The 21338-nt window shown below is 39.2% G+C and overlaps 1 protein-coding gene across 2 annotated transcripts in view; it reads right to left on the bottom strand.

Annotated features, from left to right (window-relative positions):
- Positions 1-21338, bottom strand: part of VTA1 (vesicle trafficking 1) — a 78463-nt gene that overhangs the window by 21561 nt on the left and 35564 nt on the right. For both annotated transcript variants that reach the window (XM_065400719.1, XM_065400720.1), the window contains one exon: positions 9999-10110. In XM_065400719.1, the coding sequence (XP_065256791.1) occupies positions 9999-10110 (112 nt within the window). The remainder of the gene's footprint in view (positions 1-9998; positions 10111-21338) is intronic.

Below are 21338 nucleotides of genomic sequence, written 5' to 3'. Positions count from 1 at the left end.
AAACAAGGCTTGTAACTTGGCCAAATTTGGGCAGCTTTTCACAAGGAAGGCAAGAGGCACATACCTGACACAAAGGCCATCCCCCGCTGCCAAATTTCAAGCCCCAATCCAAAACATGGGGGCACTACAGCTTTTCAAAGAAAAGGTTACCAGAATTTTTTAACACAGGCAAAACAATGTATTTTTCCCTAACCTCATTCTCAGAAATAGCTGAACCGTTTTGGCTAAAATTATCCTGAACAATTCAGCATGAGAAAGATATGTAGCATGGAAAATTTCAAGCCAAATAGTTAAAGTTTTGCAAAGACCTGGTTTACACTACAGATTTAGGCTGATGTAAGGGAGCTTATGTCGATCTAACTATGTCAGTGTACACACGACAGCCTTGCTCCGGCCGATACAAGTGCCCTACTACACCAACATAATAACTCCACTTCCACAAGAGGCATAGGGCTTACATCAGTGCAGTTAGGGCAACGTAGCATCCGTGTAGACACTGCAGGTTTCTTACATTGGCTGTTGGCTGTCATTCTTGTCAAGTTCATGACTCCATGCTGGAGCCATGAAATTGACAGGAAAGGCGCTCACAGCTTAGGCTGTCACTCTGGGATGGGTGGGGTGCTCCAGCTAGTACCTCTGGGCTCCTTGTTCTCAGCCAGGCTGCTGCCTGGACTCCCCGCTCTAACTTCCTGCCCCCTGCTCCCACCCAAGCTGTTGCCCGGGCTGCATGATGGGTTCCCAGCTCCCTCCCACGCTGCTCCCCAGACTCCCCACTCAGAAGCTGGGCTCCCAGACAGGGAGCTGCCTGGGCTCTCCACCCCCGGCTCCCCACCAGGCTGACGCCTGGGGTCCTGGCTCCCTGCTCCCAGCTGGGCTGCTGCACCAAGGCTCCCCACCTGACACTGGGAGCACAGCAGCCACTGAGGTTCCAGGTATGGCGCTCCCTGTCAGGAGCCTGGGCGGCTGTCCTGCTCCTGCCAAGTGGAGCAGACAGCCTGGGCTCTCAGTCCCTCACACCGCCCCTTTTAAATTGGTGGAAGTGTGGCTGGTGAGGATATGCACCAACAGAAGGAGGGCAGTGTGGACATGAACCATTGCAGTAATTACTGTGGTGGCTGTAAGCTGAGTGAACATAGGTCAACTTAAGTTTGTAGTGTAGACATGCCCAAATTACAAGCAACTGAAACCAGGGTCTTAACATGGGAAAATTTGGGCAAACATAATAATAGGTAGCCTCCTATAATATACATACATATATACAGCACCACAGAAAGAGGGATATTCATTTATTGGGGCATGTGCATATATCCAATTTGTATGTGGAAAATTAAGCACAGTTTCATGCATGTTCACTGCTGAAAAATTAGCCTCCATATGCACACAGCCTACATACAGTCAGTGGAGCAATTCCAGCTGTCTGCCCCACCCCTGCCCTATACACACCTTCTAAAATTGAAAACTCATAATGCAATGAGCTAAACTCATCTTGTGCTCTTTATAAGAAGGTGGCTTTGTTTAAATGAACTTCTTTTATTAGATGCACAAGCTCAATCAAATTAATCACCAGAACATGAAAAGTATTCTTTCCTTTCTGCAATGTCATATGTTTAAATTTTTACCTGTCCAAAATGAAGGAAGCAAAAAATTACAGTGCTTTATAATCTACATAGATGAGACTTTCAGGGACACTGTAGAGTGGTTCCACTCCCAGTCTCTCAGCCTCTGTGCTGTTGAGGAAGATGGAAGTCTCAGGAAAGGACAACAAGCTGGAGCAGAGGGAAAGATCCCATCCTTGGGACCCTCCTTACAGATGATGTGATGGTACACTCTTGCACTTAGGATACCCCTCCAAGTTATTAGGAAGAGACAAATAATAATAATGGGGGATTTGATTATTAGAAATACAGATAGTTGGTTTTGTGGTGACCGGGAGAACTGCACGGTGAATTTCCTGCATGTGTGAAGATTGTGGACCTCTCGAGACATCTAGATACACTTATGTGTAGTGCTGGGGAGGAGCCAGTGGTCGTGGTACATGTAGATACCAATGACACAGGGAAAGGTAGGCAAGAGGTCCTGGAGGCCAAATTTAGACTGTTAGGTAACTGATTGCTACCATGGAGGTTCTGGACTGTATTCTTTCAAATGCTTCCAGTTCTATGAGCAGTGCTAGCTAGACAGGAAGAACTGCAGGGTCTTAACACATGGATGAGACAATGGCATTGAGAGGAGGGATTTAAGTTTACTAGGAACTGGGGAACCTTTGAGGAAAGGAGGAGCCTATACAGGAAGGGCTCTACCTAAACCAAAACAGAACTATACTGCTGGCATGTAAAATTAAAAAAGTGGTAGAGGAGTTTTTAAACTAAGGGCTGGAGGGAGAGCCGACAGGCATGGAGGAGCACAATTTTATAAGTGCTTGTATACAAATGCTAGAAGTCTAAATATTATGATGGGTGAACTTGAGTGCCTGGTATTAAATGAGGATATTGATGTAATAGGCATGAGAGAAACTTGGAGGAACAAAGAAAATTAATAGGACCCATTAATATGAGGGTACAAAATATATAGGAATGAGAGTAAGTCACTCTAGTGAGTGAGTGGCACTGTATGTGAAAGAAAGCATAGTGTCACATATAGCAAAAATGTTATATGAATGTATCACAGAATCTCTATGGATAGAAATTCCATGCTTGAATAATAAGGGTATAGCAGAAGGAGTATACTACCAACCTCCTGACTAGCTGATAGTGATTGTGAAATGCTCAGGGAGATTAGAGAGACTCCAAAAACAGAAAACCCAGTAATAATGGGAGATTTCAACTATCCCATATTGACTGGGTAACATATCACCTCAGGCTGGAATGCAGAGATAACATTTCTAGACACAACTAATGACTGCTTCTTTGAGCAACTTGTCCTAGCACCCAAACAGGGAGAGGCAATTCTTGATTTAGTCCTAAGTGAAGCACAGGATCTGGTCCAAGAGGTGAATATAGCCAAACAGCTCAATCATAGCAACCATAATGGAATTAAAGTTAACATCCTTGTAGGGGAGAAAATACTGAATAAATCCACCACAGTAGCATTTAATTTCAAAAAGAGCAACTACATAAAAATGAGGAAGCTAGTTAAATGGAAATTAAAAGAAGCAGTCACAAGAGTGAAATACCTGCAAGCTGCATGGAAACTTTTTAAAAAAACACCATAATAGAGGCTCAAACTATATGTATATCCCAATAAAATAAAATAAAATAAATAATAATATAAACACAGTAACAGGGCCAAAAAATGCCACCATGGCTAAACAACTGGCAAAAGTCATCTTTTAAAAAACGGAAGTCAAATCCTCTGGCAGGTCAGGTGTAAATATATAATTAGGCAGGCCAAAAAAGAATTCAAAGAGTGACTAGCAAAAGACACAAGAACACACAGCAAATTTTTTTAAGTACATCAGAAGCAGGAAGACTGTCAAACACTCAGTGGGGCCACTATACGATAAAGGTACTAAAGGAGCACTCAAGGAAGACAAGCTGTTGAAGAGACGCTAAAGGAATTCTTTGCACTGGTCTTCACCACAAAGGATATGAGGGAGATTCCCACACCTGAGCCGTTCTTTTTAGGTGACAAATCTGAGGAACTGTCCCAGATTGAGGTGTCACCAGAGGAGGTTTTGGAACAAACTGATAAATTAAACAATAATAAGTCACCAGGATCAGATGCTTATTCACCCAAGAGTTCTGAAAAAACTCAAATATGAAATTGCAAAACTAACAACTGTGGTATGTAACCTATCACTTAAATCAGCCTCTGTACCAGATGACTGGGTGATACCTAATGTTATACCGATTTTTTAAAAAGGCTCCAGAGGCAAACATGGCATTTACAGGCCAGTAAGCCTAACTGCAATACCAGGCAAATTGGTTGAAACTTTAGTAAAGAACAGAATTGTCAGATACAAAGATAAACATGATATGTTTGAGAAGAGTCAACATGGCTTTTGTCAAGGGACATCATGCCTCACCAATCTATTAGAATATTTTGTGGATTTGAACAAGCATGTAGACAAAGGGGATCTAGTGGATACAGTGTACTTGGGACTTTCAGAAAGTCTTTGATAAGGTCCCTCACCAAAGGCTCTTTAGCAAAGTAAGCAGTCATGGGATAAGCGAGAAGGTCTTCTCACAGATCAGGAACTGGTTAAAAGATCAGAAAGAAAGTCAGAATAAATGGTCAATTTTCACAGTGGAGAGAGGTAAATAGGAGGATCCCCCAAGGGATCCTAAAACCAGAGCTGTTCAACACATTCTTAAATGATCTGGAAAAGGGGATGAACAGTGATAAAATTTGTAGATGATACAAAATTATTCAAGAGAGTTAAATCCAAAGCTGACTGCAAAGAATTACAAAGGGATCTCATAAATCTGAGTGACTGAGCAACAAAATGGCAAATGTAATTCAATGCTGATAAGTGCAAAATAATGCACATTGGAACACACAATCCCAACTATCCAGACAAAACGATGGGGTCGTCAAAAAAAGCTAACAATGTTAGGAACAATTAGAAAAGGGATATATAAGAAGACAGATAATATAATGCCATTATATAAATCTACATGGTATGCCCTCACCTTGAATGCTGCGTGCAGTTCTTGGTTGCCCCATGTCAATAAAAGATACATTAGAATTGGAAAAAGTACAGAGAAGGGCAACAAAGATGATTAGGGGTATGAAAGACCTTCCATATGAGGACAGATTAAGAAGACTGGGAATGTTCATCTTAGAAAAGAGACAACTAAGCACGGATATGATAGAAGTCTATAAAATCATGACTGGTGTGGAGAAAGTGAATAAGGAAATGTTATTTATCCCTTCACATAACACAAGAATTAGGGGTCACTCAGTGAAATTAACTGGCAGCAGGTTTAAAACAAACATAAAGAAGTATTTTTTCACACAATGCATAGTCAACCTGTGGAACTCGTTGCCATGATATGTTGTGAAGGCCAAAATTATAACTGAGTTAAAAAAAAAAGTAGATAAATTTATGGAAGATAGGTTCATCAATGGCCATTAGCCAAGATGGTCAGGGATGCAATCCCATACTCTGGGTATCCCTAAACCCCTGACTGCCAGATGCTGCAACTGAATGACAGGGGCTGAATCACTCGATAATTGCCCTGTTCTGTTAATTTCTTCTGCAACATCTGGCCACTGGGATAGATGGACCATTGTTCTGACTCAGTATGGCCTTTTTATGTAATCTTTAGTTGTAATATTATTGCACAGGATTGAAAAGTAGTTGATACAAGAGATAAACAATTAGTTATTTTTAAGATGTTGGATCAGAATTTTTCATTCAAGAAACTGTTTTAAGTATGAGATCTGAACACACCATAACATCATTAAGAAATACAAATCTTTTACAGTAAATCAATACTAGTAAAATTAAATGATTCATTTCTCAAAAGACACCAATAACAATCTAAGTTTAAAACATTTGTAGTATGGCAAAGAAAGTTTAAAAACTATGTAATAAAACAATTACACTCTTCACACTTCAATTTTATAGTTTTCTTTTTAACAACTGGCAATTCAAAAGGTAAATATTAGGACTTCTGGAGTTTTACAAAAACCTTGTTTAAAGCTATCTAATATTTATATTTCTAATTTTGTCGTCAATATATATAGCCAAAACAATATATTTACAGTTCTAGAGCCAATGTGAATGAAATACTATCATTCTATATTTGCCGTCTTTAACAATCACATTTTTATTGCCACACAGTGTTTAAACTACTTTTATACATAGTGACAGCAACAATTCCATGGGTATTTCATATTGGCAAATATAAACAAATAACTTTCTGCTTTGAAGGTAGTGATCCTATATTTAAAGCAGATCATAAAAGTAACAGAAATCTGGAACATTACCGTAATCATTCTGACACACAATACCAACAACTTTTAAATTAAAATATCATATGGAATACAGCTTAGAATATCATACTGAATATTGGCATAGAAACCATATTTCTGAGGTGTCAGGAACTCCAGACTAGAACTCTAAAGACTGTCTCCTCTTTCCAACTGATCATGTAGTAATTTCAGTTTACATATCATTTCATTTTCTTATCCTGGTGTACCATTTCACTCCAATTTCCTGCAAACTATGATTCTAAAAACATTTAAAACCCATACTTTCCTAAAGTCAGGTAAGAAGGGTGCTTCAGTACCTCCCCTTCTGGAGAGTTAAAGTTTATTGCTTCTACAAATTGCTCCTTATTCTTATGAGGACTGTAAAGGTTCCTTGGAACTCTCTAATATCAATGCCAATAGTTCATGTATTTTAGTATCTTGATACTTTGTCCATTTAGGATTTTTTTATTTATCTATGTTTTTCTTGACTGGTATAAAAGTTTAGTAGCTGACCCCAGGGTACTCCTGAGTGACCTTCATGTGTACTCTATGACTCGTATTCTAACCACATTAATAAATCAACTGTGTCATTTTAAGTTTCCATGGTCTTGTAGCATACTGACAAAAGCCTCTACTAAATCCAAGAGCAGAATTACATAGAGAACGCCTATGTTACTATATAAACATCTCGAAGACTTACAATATGGTTTTCAAGAATCACAGGGAGCACAACGCTTATGGAAAATCTGGTAATTTGTCAAGCTGGAGATGGCTAGTTTCATTCTATTTAAACATGTACTTTTTCATTCGCAAGAGGAGGAAGAAAGTGAGCAAGCCGAAAGGAATGGGGAAAGTCCAGCAGTATGTTTAAACAATGCTGCTTTTCTTTCTGGGATGAACAAAGCAAGAATTATGACAAGTTCTTTTTCCAGAATATTCTACTGAAAAATCTATTTGCATATGATCTTTGGCTCTACAATGCTCAAAATGTTATGGCATGTATGCCACATCTGGTACAATGTTAATAATCCCCTGAAAAAAAGTATTTTGTCATTTTATTGCCCATACATAAAAATACAATATGGCATTAATGCCTAAAAGAGTAATGCCTTATCGAACAAAATAAAACTTTTCAAACAAAAAAATATAGCCTGTTGATTATGAAAAATACATACTGCAGGCTCACTTTGAATAGCAATGCTTTCATTTGTATATCATCACCAAAAATACTGTCCCCATTAGTTTACTTTTACTTATAACCCTGGCAATGGGAGTTGCAAATTTCATTTTTTCCTACAGCCCCTGGTTATGATATGGAGTGAAAAGTAGTGGTTTTAGCACAATAGTAAGAGTGAAAAACTACTGAATTCTAATCTCCCCTCTGACAGGTTCTGTGGCCTTGGGCAAGTCACTTATCTTTGCTTGTTTCCCAGTCTCTAAAATGAAGAGGCATAATACACTCCTCATTCTAAGGATAAATTAATATTTGTACAAGGTTTTGAAGATTAGAAGTGATATGCAAGTTTTAATAGTAGTAGTAGTACTACACTTTGCTTAGCGTTCATACAATTTTACAAGAATCAATTTTACAAGAATCTGTGGGCGATCACTACACTTATGAATTTGAATAAAAACAAATTCTTTAATTTACAGACTTCTATATTTGCACATTTATAATATATTGATAATAAAAATGAACTCATTTCACAATAGTTCTTTTAACAACATTTTTCAGCTAACTAAGAAGTGCATGTCAAACTGGAGTAAGTTGCACTGATTCAAAGTCATAGTTTACCCAGGGGCACTACAGCTGCACTAGGAGTTTGCATTGGTACAACTACATGAGCATAGCTGCACCAGTGGCTAAAAACCTCCGTTTTAGACAAGGCTTAATTCTACAGAACTACATAAGAATACAGTTTCTAAACTTGTGCATTGTTGCAACTGGATGCTGTGCTCCAGCTCAGAGGCAACTGCATTTCCGTGGTGAGTGTAGTGATTCCAGTGTTTGTAAAGTGCTTTGGGTTCCTTTGGTAGGAAAAAATATAGTACTATGAAACATTTATAATAATTAGGATAAACTAATAATCTGGTAAACACACTGAAATATGATTAAATATCAATTCACATAAATATTTATGAATTTTACTTACATGTGTTCTCAGGAATATATTTCTATGGTATAAAACTTATAATTTGCAGCTACAGTCCTTTAGATGGCCCTATTCATGTCTATTTTTAAAAGTATAAAGGCTAATAAGTAGACTGCATAGTAAAGTAAGTCACAATCATTTTAGAGAGTAGTTTAAAAATAACTAATACAAACAATGCAAAATTGCCACCTTTAAGTCTGTTACTGAGTGACCAGAGAGGTTGAAGTGTTCTCCTACTGGTTTTTGCCTGGAATCATATCACATTCAGGAATCATAACATTCAAAAACCAGTAGGAGAACACTGCAACTTCTCTGGTCACTCAGTAACAGACTTAAAGGTGGAAATTTTGCAACAGAAAAGCTTCAAAAACAGACTCCAACGAGAAACTACTGAGCTTGAATTAATATGCAAACTAGATACCATTAACTTGGGTTTGAATAGAGACTGGGAGTGGCTGGGTCATTACACATACTGAATCTATTTCCCTATGTTAAGTATCCTCACACCTTCTTGTCAACTGTCTAAAATGGGCCATCTTGATTATCACTACAAAAGTTTTTTTCTCCTGCTATAATACCTCATTTTAATTAATTAGTCTCTTACAGTTGGTATGGCTACTTCCACCTTTTCATGTTCTCTGTATGTATATATATTTCTTACTATATGCATTTGATGAAGTGGGCTGTAGCCCACGAAAGCTTATGCTCAAATAAATTTGTTAGTCTCTAAGGTGCCACAAGTACTCCTGTTCTTTTTTTAAATAGAAAGCCTGCAAACACCATAAACAGTACCAAGTAAGGTGTAAACTACAAAAGATTATTTAAAAAAATGGATACCCAGAGGTATCAGTCTAAAAAATGCAATAGGATATCTGCTGATTTCTACATGCATCACTCATCTCATTTTCCTTGTACAACTCTGGCACACATGTATTTTGGAAGAGATATAAGCTCTCAGATTTCGGGGCATAAGCCAATCTGTTACTCAAGAGAACTTGGAAGAAACGTTCCCTGAGAGCAGATTATTCTATGACCACTACTACAGCATTTCTTGTGCCTTTCTCTGAAGCATCTAGTACTGTTCACAATAGGAAACTCGACTAAACAAACCACTGATCTCATCTGGTACAGCAGTTCTTATGTTCCTATTTTCTGTTTTTCTCCATGGCATCAGCTCGTTGCCACTACCTCAAGCAGCATATTGTATTTGAAGGACCAATAGTCTGATCTCTTCTCAAACAGGAAGTCGTGCCCATCCTTCCTTTTCTTTGATTAGATGGGAAGGGGATCTCCAAAGCATGAGATCATGGATCAGAAAGGTTGAGAATCAGATCCACAATAGTATATGTCTATCGCCTAATGCTTAACACATTTTAAATTAAATTGAAGCACATAAGTCTAGAGCTAATATTTTTAGAATCACTTTTCATAAAAGAACTATATTGTCTATGGCAGAGCCAGGTATAGAGCCCAAAACCTTAGTACACATCCTGTACCAACAGATTCAGAACTTTACATTGCTACTTGACTACCTTCCAGCCTTAGAGTCAAAGAGGGTATGTGGTATAGTGGATTAATTTACCAGGCCTTTTGCTTCTGAAAACTATTAAATTCCATCTTGAGACATTTATGAAATGAGTTTCATTATCCTTATTTATTTTATAGTTGACACTTATCCAAAATCACAACATTCCATATACAAGCAAGATTTTTTTTAGTGCTGCCAGTCAAGAGAAAAGTCCAATGAAAAACAAAGATGTCTGGCACAGAAAAGAAAAACAGAAAATTACTGTGAAACATTCACCTAAGCAGGAAAGTGATGATATTAAGTTCCCTTTGGAGAAACATATATAACAATATTCACTTTAATTCACTAGCCCATCCAACCTGTTGTTATTACTTTATTTGAAATAGCAATGTACATACCATAATCTTCCTCTTCCATTCCAATAGGTCCAGGTTGAGGAGTCTCTCCATTCTTTAGACAATTATGAATATATGCTGCCTTCCATCTGGCATATTTTCTGTGTTGAACATTCTGGGGGAGGTTAAAAAAATATGTCAAAATGTACTCTAAATTAATTTTTGTGACTTCACAGATTAAGAAAATACACTGGACTTTAACCTTCTATTTTAAGCAGGATTTAGATTTTCCACTCCTCCCTCAGAATGAAAAAAAAAGTTACAATAACCTTCTCTGCAATTAGCTGATACTACTATAAACAACTATACAGGTAAGTGAATCAGGGAATTAATAAAGACAAGCTCTTAAATGGGATCTCAGCAAGAGGTGAAAATGTGGGAGGTCTTCAATTAATGCAACACTTCAAGATAAGGGGTAAAATAGACATCCTAGTCATCTAGTATATTGGACAGCTCTCTGAGTACTAAAAATTGATAGGTGTTTTGTAACAGTCCACATAGCGAAGGAATAAAGTAAATTTTACACTTTGATAATTTCAGAAGACCATTTGATTAAGATTTCATATCTCTACAAAATTCAAATAACTCATCTCTAACCAATAATATTGGAATTTTTATAAGATAAAATTTAAAATTCCAAATAGAGCTTTAAAATCATGTCTGTATAAAAGAGGTTATAGTTTCATCTAGAAGTTCTGGTGACATTAGAAAGACACTGTAAAGTTTACCTTAGCGTCTTATGTTATACCAATAAAAACTAGCAGGATCTTATTAAGAGGGATAAGGCAAAGATGCCACATTTATTGTAAATATAATAATACTATAAAAGATAACAGTAAACAACGTTGTTTGGCTACTTATTTCTATTACTACTTATTTCTTATACACACACATTATACCTAATACCTATACACACACACACACACCCATCAGATGTTCTGCAGCTGCTGCATAGTTACCAGTCCTGCTTGAGTTTGCAGCTTGAGTTTGCAGCTTGAGTTCGTAGCTTGTGGCGGCTAACTGGCCAGGAAAGCCGGGCACAAGGACGAGCTGGGTCTCTGTTGGGAATGCACCGATGCCCTTCCATGTTGGCAGCAGAATGTTACCCTTCTCCCAAAGTTTTCCATCTTACCCATCCTTTTTGTAGGCTTTAGTTTGAATCCAGAGTCTATAGGTCTTGCTGTGTCATGCTGCCTCTGGGTTTGGTGATTGATCACCCGTCAATTGCAGACATGACTTTCAGCCTGGGACCGGGCTTTGATCTTCCTTCTATTGTACCTTTTCTTTTTAGGGTGGATTTTTCTTACTTCCTTAGGGCTCTTGTTTGCATCTTCAGCCGTTGGTGTTTGAACTCTATTTAATTAGGACAGGCTGGGGCTGGAGGTTGATTCCATCATTCATACATACCTCATTCACACATTTAAACTAAACTAATAAGATTACACCAGGGTTTGCAAAAATGAAGGTTGCAGCAAGCCCTTACAAAATGGAGTAAGCATTTTAAAATGGGGTTTGAATTACAATATGGCAAATAGTGAACAGAAGTTACAATATAGACAAGTATAGTAAATGGTGAACAGAAGTTACACTACTGAAACAGTGCAAGTCTCAGTGATTTAAGCAGGAATTGGATTGATAGTGAAACTTACAGAGGCAGCTGACTGAACAGCTATGGCTCTTAACAGGCATCTTAATTGTTATTTAGCCAGTTATTGGGGTAACCGGTTTTATGAATGAATATTATTTCATTCATAAAACTTTACTTATGAAGTTGCATTAATAAAGTGAACAATTAAAAACAATTTCATTCATCAGTCCTACATTATACTGGAGCTAAAATCAATAGATAGAACAGCAGCTTTGTTATATATAGTTGATTATCTTTTATAATCTCTGTACATAAGAACAATGACAAAATCAACTTTTAGTGAATTGTGTGTTACAAGGTCAATGGCAAAATACCTTCAATCAACAGAGAAATAAGAGTACCAGGTGTTTAACAAATATTTAATATTTATATCTTCAAAAAGAGTTTAAAATAACTCTTTTGAAGAGTCTGTAGCTAGTTTTGGCAAACTGGCATTTTTCTGAAGCTGGATGACTGCTGAGCACTGAAAGTGACAAGTGAAAGTTCGTACTCAGCTGCTGGCTCTTCATAAAAACAGTTTCGAATTGAGAAAGTAAGGTAAGGAAAATTTAGAATGTCAATATTTTAAAATCCTTACCTTATTTTTGGGGACCTTCAGTTACTGGGAAACAGGAACCGCCAGAAAAACCTCTCATAAAGGACCTTTACAGATTCCTGTTTTCCCCCAAAATGAACGTTGGAGTGATTAAGGTAATTTAAGGGTTTTACTGACTTCAACCATTGCAAAAATGGGATCAGAATGACCTACAGAAAGAAGACAGTGAGCACTCTCACTTGTCACTTTTACAGATCAGTAATTGAATCGTACATATGGCCAAAATAAACTACAGGGGCCAAAAGACCTTCATATTTAAGTGACAAATTCAAACCTGGTACAAAAGGGTGCAATTTCACAGAATTAAGTGAAGGTTAGAACTGGTCTAAGAGGTCTATTTATATTTCAGGCAAATTTTAGAACGGAGTATAATATGATGAAATGAAAAATATATGGGCTATTTTATAATCCCCTTGGATGGATGAAATAGATTTTTTTTTTAATTACAAAAAAATTTTCCAATTTACCAGAGAAGTCTTGGTGGGTTAGGAAAGATGTTCAGTTATAGACATTCACTTAAGATGGGTGGAATTTTGTTAGGAATGGCCCAACCCCAGGGACGGTCAGATCTGAGATTACCCATTTCAGTGGATTGTGTGTGTGTGTGTGTGTGTGTGTGTGTGTGTGTGTGTGTGTGTGTGTGCGCGCGCGCGCAGGAGGAGTGAGGAGATTACTGAAGTAACTCTGCCAATCCAATAGATCAAAATTAGGTTGGGCAACATCCTTTTCATTTTGCTTTATGATTCATCCCAGCTTTGGAGCATGCTTTCCACTCAAGACCATGTCATATTGGCAAGGTGTTACTGGTCAGTATATTTGGAGACAATCATGGGGCTATAAATGTCTGGGAAGACAGGTAATATGGCACAGAGCAGACTGTACACATCTTTTAATCTACGCCTTATGGTCCTTCCTGAGGTCTTCATTCATGATTCTGGGGATATGATAAATAGAGATCTAAAGCTATATTTTATTAAATTCAAAGCATTATCAGTTGTTAATCAGTCAGACATCAGTGACACAAAATTAGATAATGCTTTTCATATTTTAGCTGGTCTTTGTTTTTGCAGCTAGTCCGACCTGCAGGAAATGCCCTATTCTGAAGATGGACTTATTTAAGAATGTATGCAGTGTTGTTGTATCCATATCGGTCCCAGGATATTAGAGAGATAAGGTGGTTGAGGTAATATCTTTTACTGGACCAACTTCTGTTGGTGAGAGACACAAGCTTTTGAGTTTACACAGAGCTCTTCTTCAGGTCTGGGAAAGGTAGGCTTGGTCTCCTTACTTCAGTATAACTGTGTCACTCAGCGGTGTGAAAAATCCACAGCCTTGAGCGATGTAGTTATATCGACTGTAACCCCTTGTGCAGACAGTGCCATGTTGGTGGGAGAGCTTCTCCCACTGACATAGCTACCACCTCTCATGGAGGTGGAGTTATTTTCAGCTTAGATCATCTTCACCAGACGCTACAGGGGCGGCTGCCTCGATGTAAATTTGTAACGTACACCTGTCCATACTAAGAGTGTCACAGCTAAATACAAGATTGAAAAGATAGTTTAGCATAAGTAGTTAGCACATATTTTAAGGGACCATTCAAGGTGAAGTGGCCCATTAACACCCTTATAGTCATAGGACAAAAAGTGGGGGTTAGTGGGTTGCAGATTGTTGTAATAAGCCACAAGTCGAGTGTCTTTATTAAGATCATGATTATTAATGTCTAGCAAAGTTATGAACTTAAGCTCCCATGCTCATCTTTTGAAAGTGTTGTGCAGGTTTCCTTTGCATATGAAAGGTTAGATATAGGAGTGACTGCTTTTTATGAAAAACGTTCACTCACAGATGATATGGTGTGTTTTTCATTTATCATTTTCCTGTGTGAGTTCATTCGAGAGCATCGTGATTGTCTTGTTTCACCCACATAGTTGTTATTGGGACATTTAGTGCACTGGATGAAATACACCACATGTTGTGACAGGCATGTGGGGGACTCATGGATTTTGAAAGGTGTATTGTGGGGAGCGTCGATCATTGTAGCACTGGAGATATGTCTGAAGGTTTTGCATCTGTTGTTCTGGCAGGGTCTGGTGCTCCTTTGAGTTCATTTATCCTGCTCTGTGGGGAGCTTGCTTCCGATGATGAGCTTGGAGAGGCTGGGAGGTTGTTTGAAGCCCAGAAGTGGGGGTTCAGGAAAGGTTTCTTTCAGGATGGGGTCCCCATCGAGTATGGGTTTAGTAGTTAGATGATACTCCGTATGGTTCCAGTGTCGAGGGGTAGGTGACAACTAGGGGGGTGTGGTCTGAAGGGGTTCTATTTCTGTATTGAAGCAAGTTCTCTCGGGGTATTTGGGTGGGCCATTATATGATGCAATCTACTTCTCTGGTGGAGTGTCCTTCTTCGGTGAAGGTGGTTTTGAGTGTGTTAAGGTGTATATCCTTGGATTTTCTTCTCGAAGCATATTCTGTGGTACATGAGTGCCTGGCTGTAGAGAACAGATTTTTTGATGTGTTTGGGAATGGTTACGGGATCTATGAAGGTAGGTGTAGTGATCCAGCGGTTTCTTGTATATAGTTGTCTGTAGGGTTCCATTGTTGAAGCTAATCGTGGTGTCCAGGAAGTTGAAGCTAGTGAACTCATCATTACAATTCAGTTAAAAAGAAGAAAACAACTGTGTCCCAACTGCATACTTAGGGCATCTTAGGCCTTATCTGCACACATAAGTTGTACCAATTTAAGTAAATCTATTTCTTAGAAGCCTGAAAAGGAAGATCTTGACAGAGTAGCAGGGAAGATGTTTCCCTCTATTATTGAGAGTTTTTTCACATTATATTCAAGAGGCTGCATTTGAGATGCATTTGGATCCTCAACTAGCTCTGGAATCTCAAGTGGCATACCAAGTGAATTTTTTGAATGCCCCTGGCTAGATAGTGAATATGTCACATCTAGATTTTGCCGCAGTTATCAAAGCCATGACTTTGATTCTTCTCGAATGGATTACTGCAATGAACTTTATCATGGGACTCCCCTTGAAGACCACTTAGAAGCTTCAGCTAATGAGGCATGAGTCTGTCCAACTGCTTAGCAATATTAGCTGCAGACAGCATGTTAACATCAGCTATACTGGTTTCCTATTACATTTGAACCAGAAAGTAAGGTGCTGACTTTGGTCTACAGAGCTTTGTCTGGGTTTTCCTGATTACTTAAGAGATTGCCACTCTCCCCATGTACCAACATAACAGCTGAAGTCAGCTCAAGTGTATCAGCTAATAGTCCCCAGATTTAGTCATCAGGGATCTAGTGACATAGTATTCTCAGTCAGGAAAAGGTCCTTGACTCACTTTTTCCACTTCTCTGACAGTAACAGAATGTGATGACTTTTAAGACAATCCAAGACTCATCTTTTAACAGGCTTTTGCCTGGAGGTTGCTGTTAGTGGGTTGATGGGTAGGTTACCTTATTTGACTTTTTGGGTAAAAACCATTTATTAAATTTTGTGCACTTGCCCAGGAGCTTTGGCAGTGGACACGTTTTATCAACATTTTCCCAGTAAATAAATAGGAAGCCATATAACTCAAAAGTATAGGTCTGGAGAATGTTATCTTTAATAAAATAAATTAATGGAGATATCCCATCTCCTAGAACTGGAAGGGACCTTGAAAGGTCATCGAGTCCAGCCCCCTGCCTTCACTAGCAGGACCAAGTACTGATTTTGCCCCAGATCTCTAAGTGGCCCCCTCAAGGATTGAACTCACAACCCTGGGTTTAGCAGGCCAATGCTCAAACCACTGAGCTATCCATCCCCTTCATCTTTAGAGAAGAACGCAGTGCAATTTTAATAGCCTCTGCCTTCCCTTGCCTTGCCTTGATTCCAATACCACAGTTATTTTCTGTCAGACGTATTTTACAATCGTTACTTAAGTGGGATTACGAGCAAATGTGATATGCCTAAGGATATAGAACATAATAGTTTTCACATGTTAAATCACCATTTCAATTATGTTTTATCCATAACATGTTATTAATGGGCTAGAGTAAAAATATAAATAAAACCACAAAACAAGAAATAAGAAACATATGAACTATAATATGAAAGGCGTGTTAATGCAATAACTAGGAACTCAAACCCTACTTGCAATTTCTTTTCAAAGTTTACTTTCTTAGGTCTGCTTCAAAATAGTTCACCCAGAACCTGTATTTTTCACCAATTCTGCTCCTAACTAGGAGCTATGCAAACATCAGTCAACAGCAGCAATTCATACATCCAAGGGGAAAAGTCTTTTAAAATTGCCTCTAAAGGCCTAGAAGTGTCTAGTTATGCACAGGGGCGGCTCCAGGCACCAGCGCAGCAAGCGCGTGCCTGGGGCGGCAAGCCGCGGGGGGCAGCATGCCTGTCGCCGTGAGGGCGGCAGTCAGGCAGCCTTCGGCGGCATGCTTGCGGGAGGTTCGCCGGTCCCGCGGCATCGGTGGCGGGTACGCCGAAGGCGCGGGATCGGCAGATCCCCCGCAGGCGGGCTGTCGAAGGCCGCCTGACTGCCGTGCTTGGGGCAGCAAAAAACATAGAGCCGCCCCTGGTTATGCAAAAGTGAAAGACAGTGAAGATATTTATTAAATAGCTAAACTGTATTGCAACTTGTTTCTACTTTCTCAACCTTTAATAGAATATCTTCAGGAACGTTCTGTAAAGAAGAAAGCTCAAACATTTATTGAAAATGAGCTCAGTATTACTTTATATCTATAGATAAAAACTGCCATTAACACTTTTTAAGTAAGATTATAAACTGATATGAGGTTATATCCAATGTTTAATACTGAAAGTTCTTCCCACAGATGAGGTTATTCTTAAACATTTAATTAAACAAAATACTTTAAAAGGCTAATGTAATCAAATGGAACTCTGAAGATTCATTGTTTGAGCTAGTGTTGCAACCTAACAGCTCCTGTTAGAAGATTCATGGTTAATTCTTCCATTTAAACAACTTGAAGCTATAGGAAACATCCTTCTGGGGCAAAAAACAAAACAAAACAAAACAAACCCCAACCCCAACCCTGGCAAATGGAACATTGTGCATGTTTGACACAGGCCACTGTCCAGTTTGCAACAGATGTTCTGAAGCAACAAGAAACTTTCTAAAAAAAGATATATTTCTCTCAAAGGGCTTAGATTTAATCAAATTTACTGATGATGCTTTTTATTGCAAAATCTATATTTTTGACATTGTTTCCACAGTCCTCACAAAATGAGCAAAAGAAAATGCCTCCTTTGTAGAAATGACACTTACAGGAATTTTTGCACAGACCATTCTAAGCACTGACCAGAGAAATGCATTTATCATTTCTACTGAGAACATTTGGTTCAGGTCAGTGTTCTGAAAAATCAGATTCTCAAGACCACTTTTAAGGGGAGTTTCTTCCCTGATGTTGATTTACAAGACAACTTTAAGTTCATCTAAAAAGGAACTGTCAATGTTTGTGGCACAGAGTTAGACGTTGTGTGACTGTTGCTCTGGATGCACATGATGTATATATCAAACTCTTATCGGTCCAGTCCTGACGATTTGAAGGCTTTTTTCACAAAAGCCTTGATTTTCCCATTCAAAGGGACCTTCAGAATTGCTCCTCCTTCTATGAGGATTATTACTTCTCCTGATATGAGTGTTCTCATAGATTTTAAGGGCAGGAGGAATCATTAGATCATCTAGTTTGACCTGCACACATCACAGGCCATTAAATTTCATCCAGTTATACCTATATTGAGTCCAATAACTTGTGTTTGACTACAGCATAACTTCCAGAGAGGCATACAGTATTTATCTGAAGATATCAAGATATGGAGAATTCACTACTACCCTTGGCAGTTTGTTCCACTGGTTATTCACACTCACTGTTAAAAATGTGTGCCTAATTTCTAATTTGAATTTGTCTGTCTTCAACTTCCAGCCATTTGTTCTTGTTATGCTTTTTTCTCCACTAGATTAAAGAGCTTCTTTGCTATCCAATAGCTTCTACCTGTGAAGGCACCTACCTATAAGACTGTAATCATATCACAGCTCAGTCTTCTTTTAAATACAGTAAACAGATTGAAGTAAATTTTCTCCAGCACTCAAATTAATTTTGTATCTCTTTTCTGCACCCTCTCCAATTTTTCAATAGCCTTTTAAAATGTGGACTCCAAAAACTGTATGCAATATTCCAGTATCAATCTCACCAGTGCCATATACAGACGTACAATTACATCCTTACTTCTACTCATTACTCCGTTTATACATCCATGGATCTCATTTGGCCTTTTTGCCATAGCATTGCACTGAGAGCTCATGTTCATTTGCCTGTCCACTATGACCTCTAAATACTTTTCAGAGTCACTTATTTCCAGGAAACAGTATCCCATTCTGTAGGTATGGCCTGCATCCTTTGTTCCTAGATGTATAACTTTACATTCAGCTACACAAAAAAACCACATTTTCTTTGATTGACCTCAGAAATCCAGATCATTCTGTATGACCTCCCATCCTAATACTACTCCACTAATCTTTGTCTCATCTGCAAATTTTATCAGTAGTAATTTTATATTTACTTGCATCTCACTGACAGAAAAATTGAATAGAATTGGGCCTAGTATTGATCCCTGCGAACTCCACTGGAAACACCCCCTTTCGGTGATGATTACCTATTGACAATTACTTTGAGATACGTCAGTTAGCCAGTTCCTAATCCATTTAATGAGTCCTCTATTGCAGTGGTTCTCAACCAGGGCACATGTACCTCTGGGATACGCAGAGGTCTTCCCTGGGGTATACGATGGGGTGTACCAACCAATCACTGGGCCGCCAGGGGTGGACCAATCATTGTGGGCCCAGGCGGCCACGCCCCCTTTCCCCTGCTGTGCATGTTCCAGGTGGAGAAGCCAGATAAAAGGAGGCAGCCCAGCTCAGCTGGGGGGACGGGGCGAAGGGGGGAGTGGGGGAAGGAGGTACTCTGCCAGTTCCTGCAACGCTTCTGGTGGTAGAGCCTGAAGACCCAGACTACACTCCAGGCGACTTGCCGACGGCAGAGACTGCCAGGGAAGCCAAACCGCTGCCCGCTGAGGAAGCTGCTGCCTGCTCTATGTCCCAGCCCAGAGGGAAGTAAGGCCTACAGATCATTTGTTTGTTTTGCCCTACTCAGGAGCCATAGACTGATTGATGTTTTGCACTGACCAAGGGGCTAATTCCTTGCAGGACTCCAGACTGTTTGCTTGCTTTGCCCCGTCCAGTGGCAGCAGCCTGACTGCTGCTTTGCTCAGCCTACGGAGCTTATTCCCCAAGTATTACTGCCTGCCCCAGCCAGAAGGCTGCAGGGCTCCAGACTGTTTGCTTGCTTTCCCCCAGCCAGGAGGCAACAGACTGCTTCTTTGTTTTGCCCGCCCAGGGACCGACAGACTATTCGTGTAAGTGACCCCAGGAGGCCGGGACCCACTTGACTGAAATCACCTGCTTAATGGGGAATCCCAACGACTGTATGACTGGATGTACCAACCCTGCACTGGGCTCATGGGGGCGCCCCAACTCGACATGCAGGGCCCCCAACACAGGGTACATCAACTCGTCTAGATATTTGCCTAGTTTTACAACAGTAAAAAGCACTAGTAAAGGCAGTACAAACTAAAATTTCATACAGACTACGAAAAGTTTATACTACTCTATATACTATACACTGAAATGCAAGTACAATATTTATATTCCAATTGATTTTATAATTATGTGGCAAAAATGAGAAAGTAAGCAATTTTTCAATAATAGTGTGCTATGACACTTTTGTGGGTTTATGTCTGGTTTTATAAGCAAGTAGTTTTTAAGTGAGGTAAAACTTGGGGTACGCAAAACAAATCAGACTCCTTTAAGAACATAAGAACGGCCCTACTGGGTCAGACCAAAGGTCCATCTAGCCCAGTATCCTGTCTTCCGACTGTGGCCAGTGCCAGGTGCCCCAGAGGGAATGAACAGAACAGGTAATCATCAAGTGATCCATCCCCTGTTGCTCATTCCCAGCTTCTGGCAAACAGAGGCTAGAGACCTCATTCCTGCCCATCCTGGCTAAGAGCCATTGATGATAAGTTCATGTAGGATATTTCCCAGTTCTTTTTTGAACCCTGTTATGGTATTGGCCTTCACAACATCCTCTGGCAAAGAGTTCCACAGGTTGACTGTGCATTGTGTGAAGAAATAATTCCTTTTATTTGTTTTATACCTGCTGCCTATTAATTTCATTTGGTGATCCCTAGTTCTTGTGTTATGAGAAGTAGTAAACAACACTTCCTTATCTACTTTCTCTACACCAGTCATGATTTTATAGACCTCAATCATATCTCCCCTTAGCCGTCTCTTTTCCAAGCTGAAAAGTCCCAGTCTTATTAATCTCACCTCATACGGAAGCCGTTCCATACCCCTAATCATTTTTGTTGCCCTTTTCTGAACCTTTTCCAATTCCAATATATCTTTTTTGAGATGGGACAACCACACAGTATTCAAGATGTGGGCGTACCATGGATTTATATAGAGGCAATATGATATTTTCCATCCTATTATCTATCCTTTTCTTAATTATTCCCAGCATTCTGTTCGCTTTTTTGACTGACGCTGCACACTGAGCGGATGTTTTCAGAGAACTATTCACAATGACGCCAAGATCTCTTTCTTGAGTGGTAACAGCTAATTTAGACTCCATCATTTTATATGTAGAGTTAGGATTGTGTTTTCCAATGTGCATTACTTTGCATTTATCAGCATTAAACTTCATCTGCCATTTTGTTGCCCCGTCACCCAGTTTTGAGAGATCCTTTTGTAGCTCTTCGCAGTCTGCCAGGGACTTAACTATCTTTAGTAATTTTGCATCATCTGCAAATTTTGCCACCTCACTGTTTACCTCTTTTTCCAGATCATTTATGAATACGTTGAATAGGACTGGTCCTAGAACAGACTCCTGGGGGCACACCACTATTTACCTCTCTCCATTCTGAAAACGGATCATTTATTCCTACCCTTTGTTTCCTATCTTTTAACCAGTTACCAATCCATAAGAGGACCTTCCCTGTTATCCCATGACAGGTTACTTTGCTTAAGAG

Source organism: Emys orbicularis, chromosome 3, assembly GCF_028017835.1.
Source record: "Emys orbicularis isolate rEmyOrb1 chromosome 3, rEmyOrb1.hap1, whole genome shotgun sequence".
Taxonomy (NCBI): Eukaryota; Metazoa; Chordata; order Testudines; family Emydidae; genus Emys; species Emys orbicularis.
This window is presented reverse-complemented; position numbering and strand designations above follow the sequence as displayed.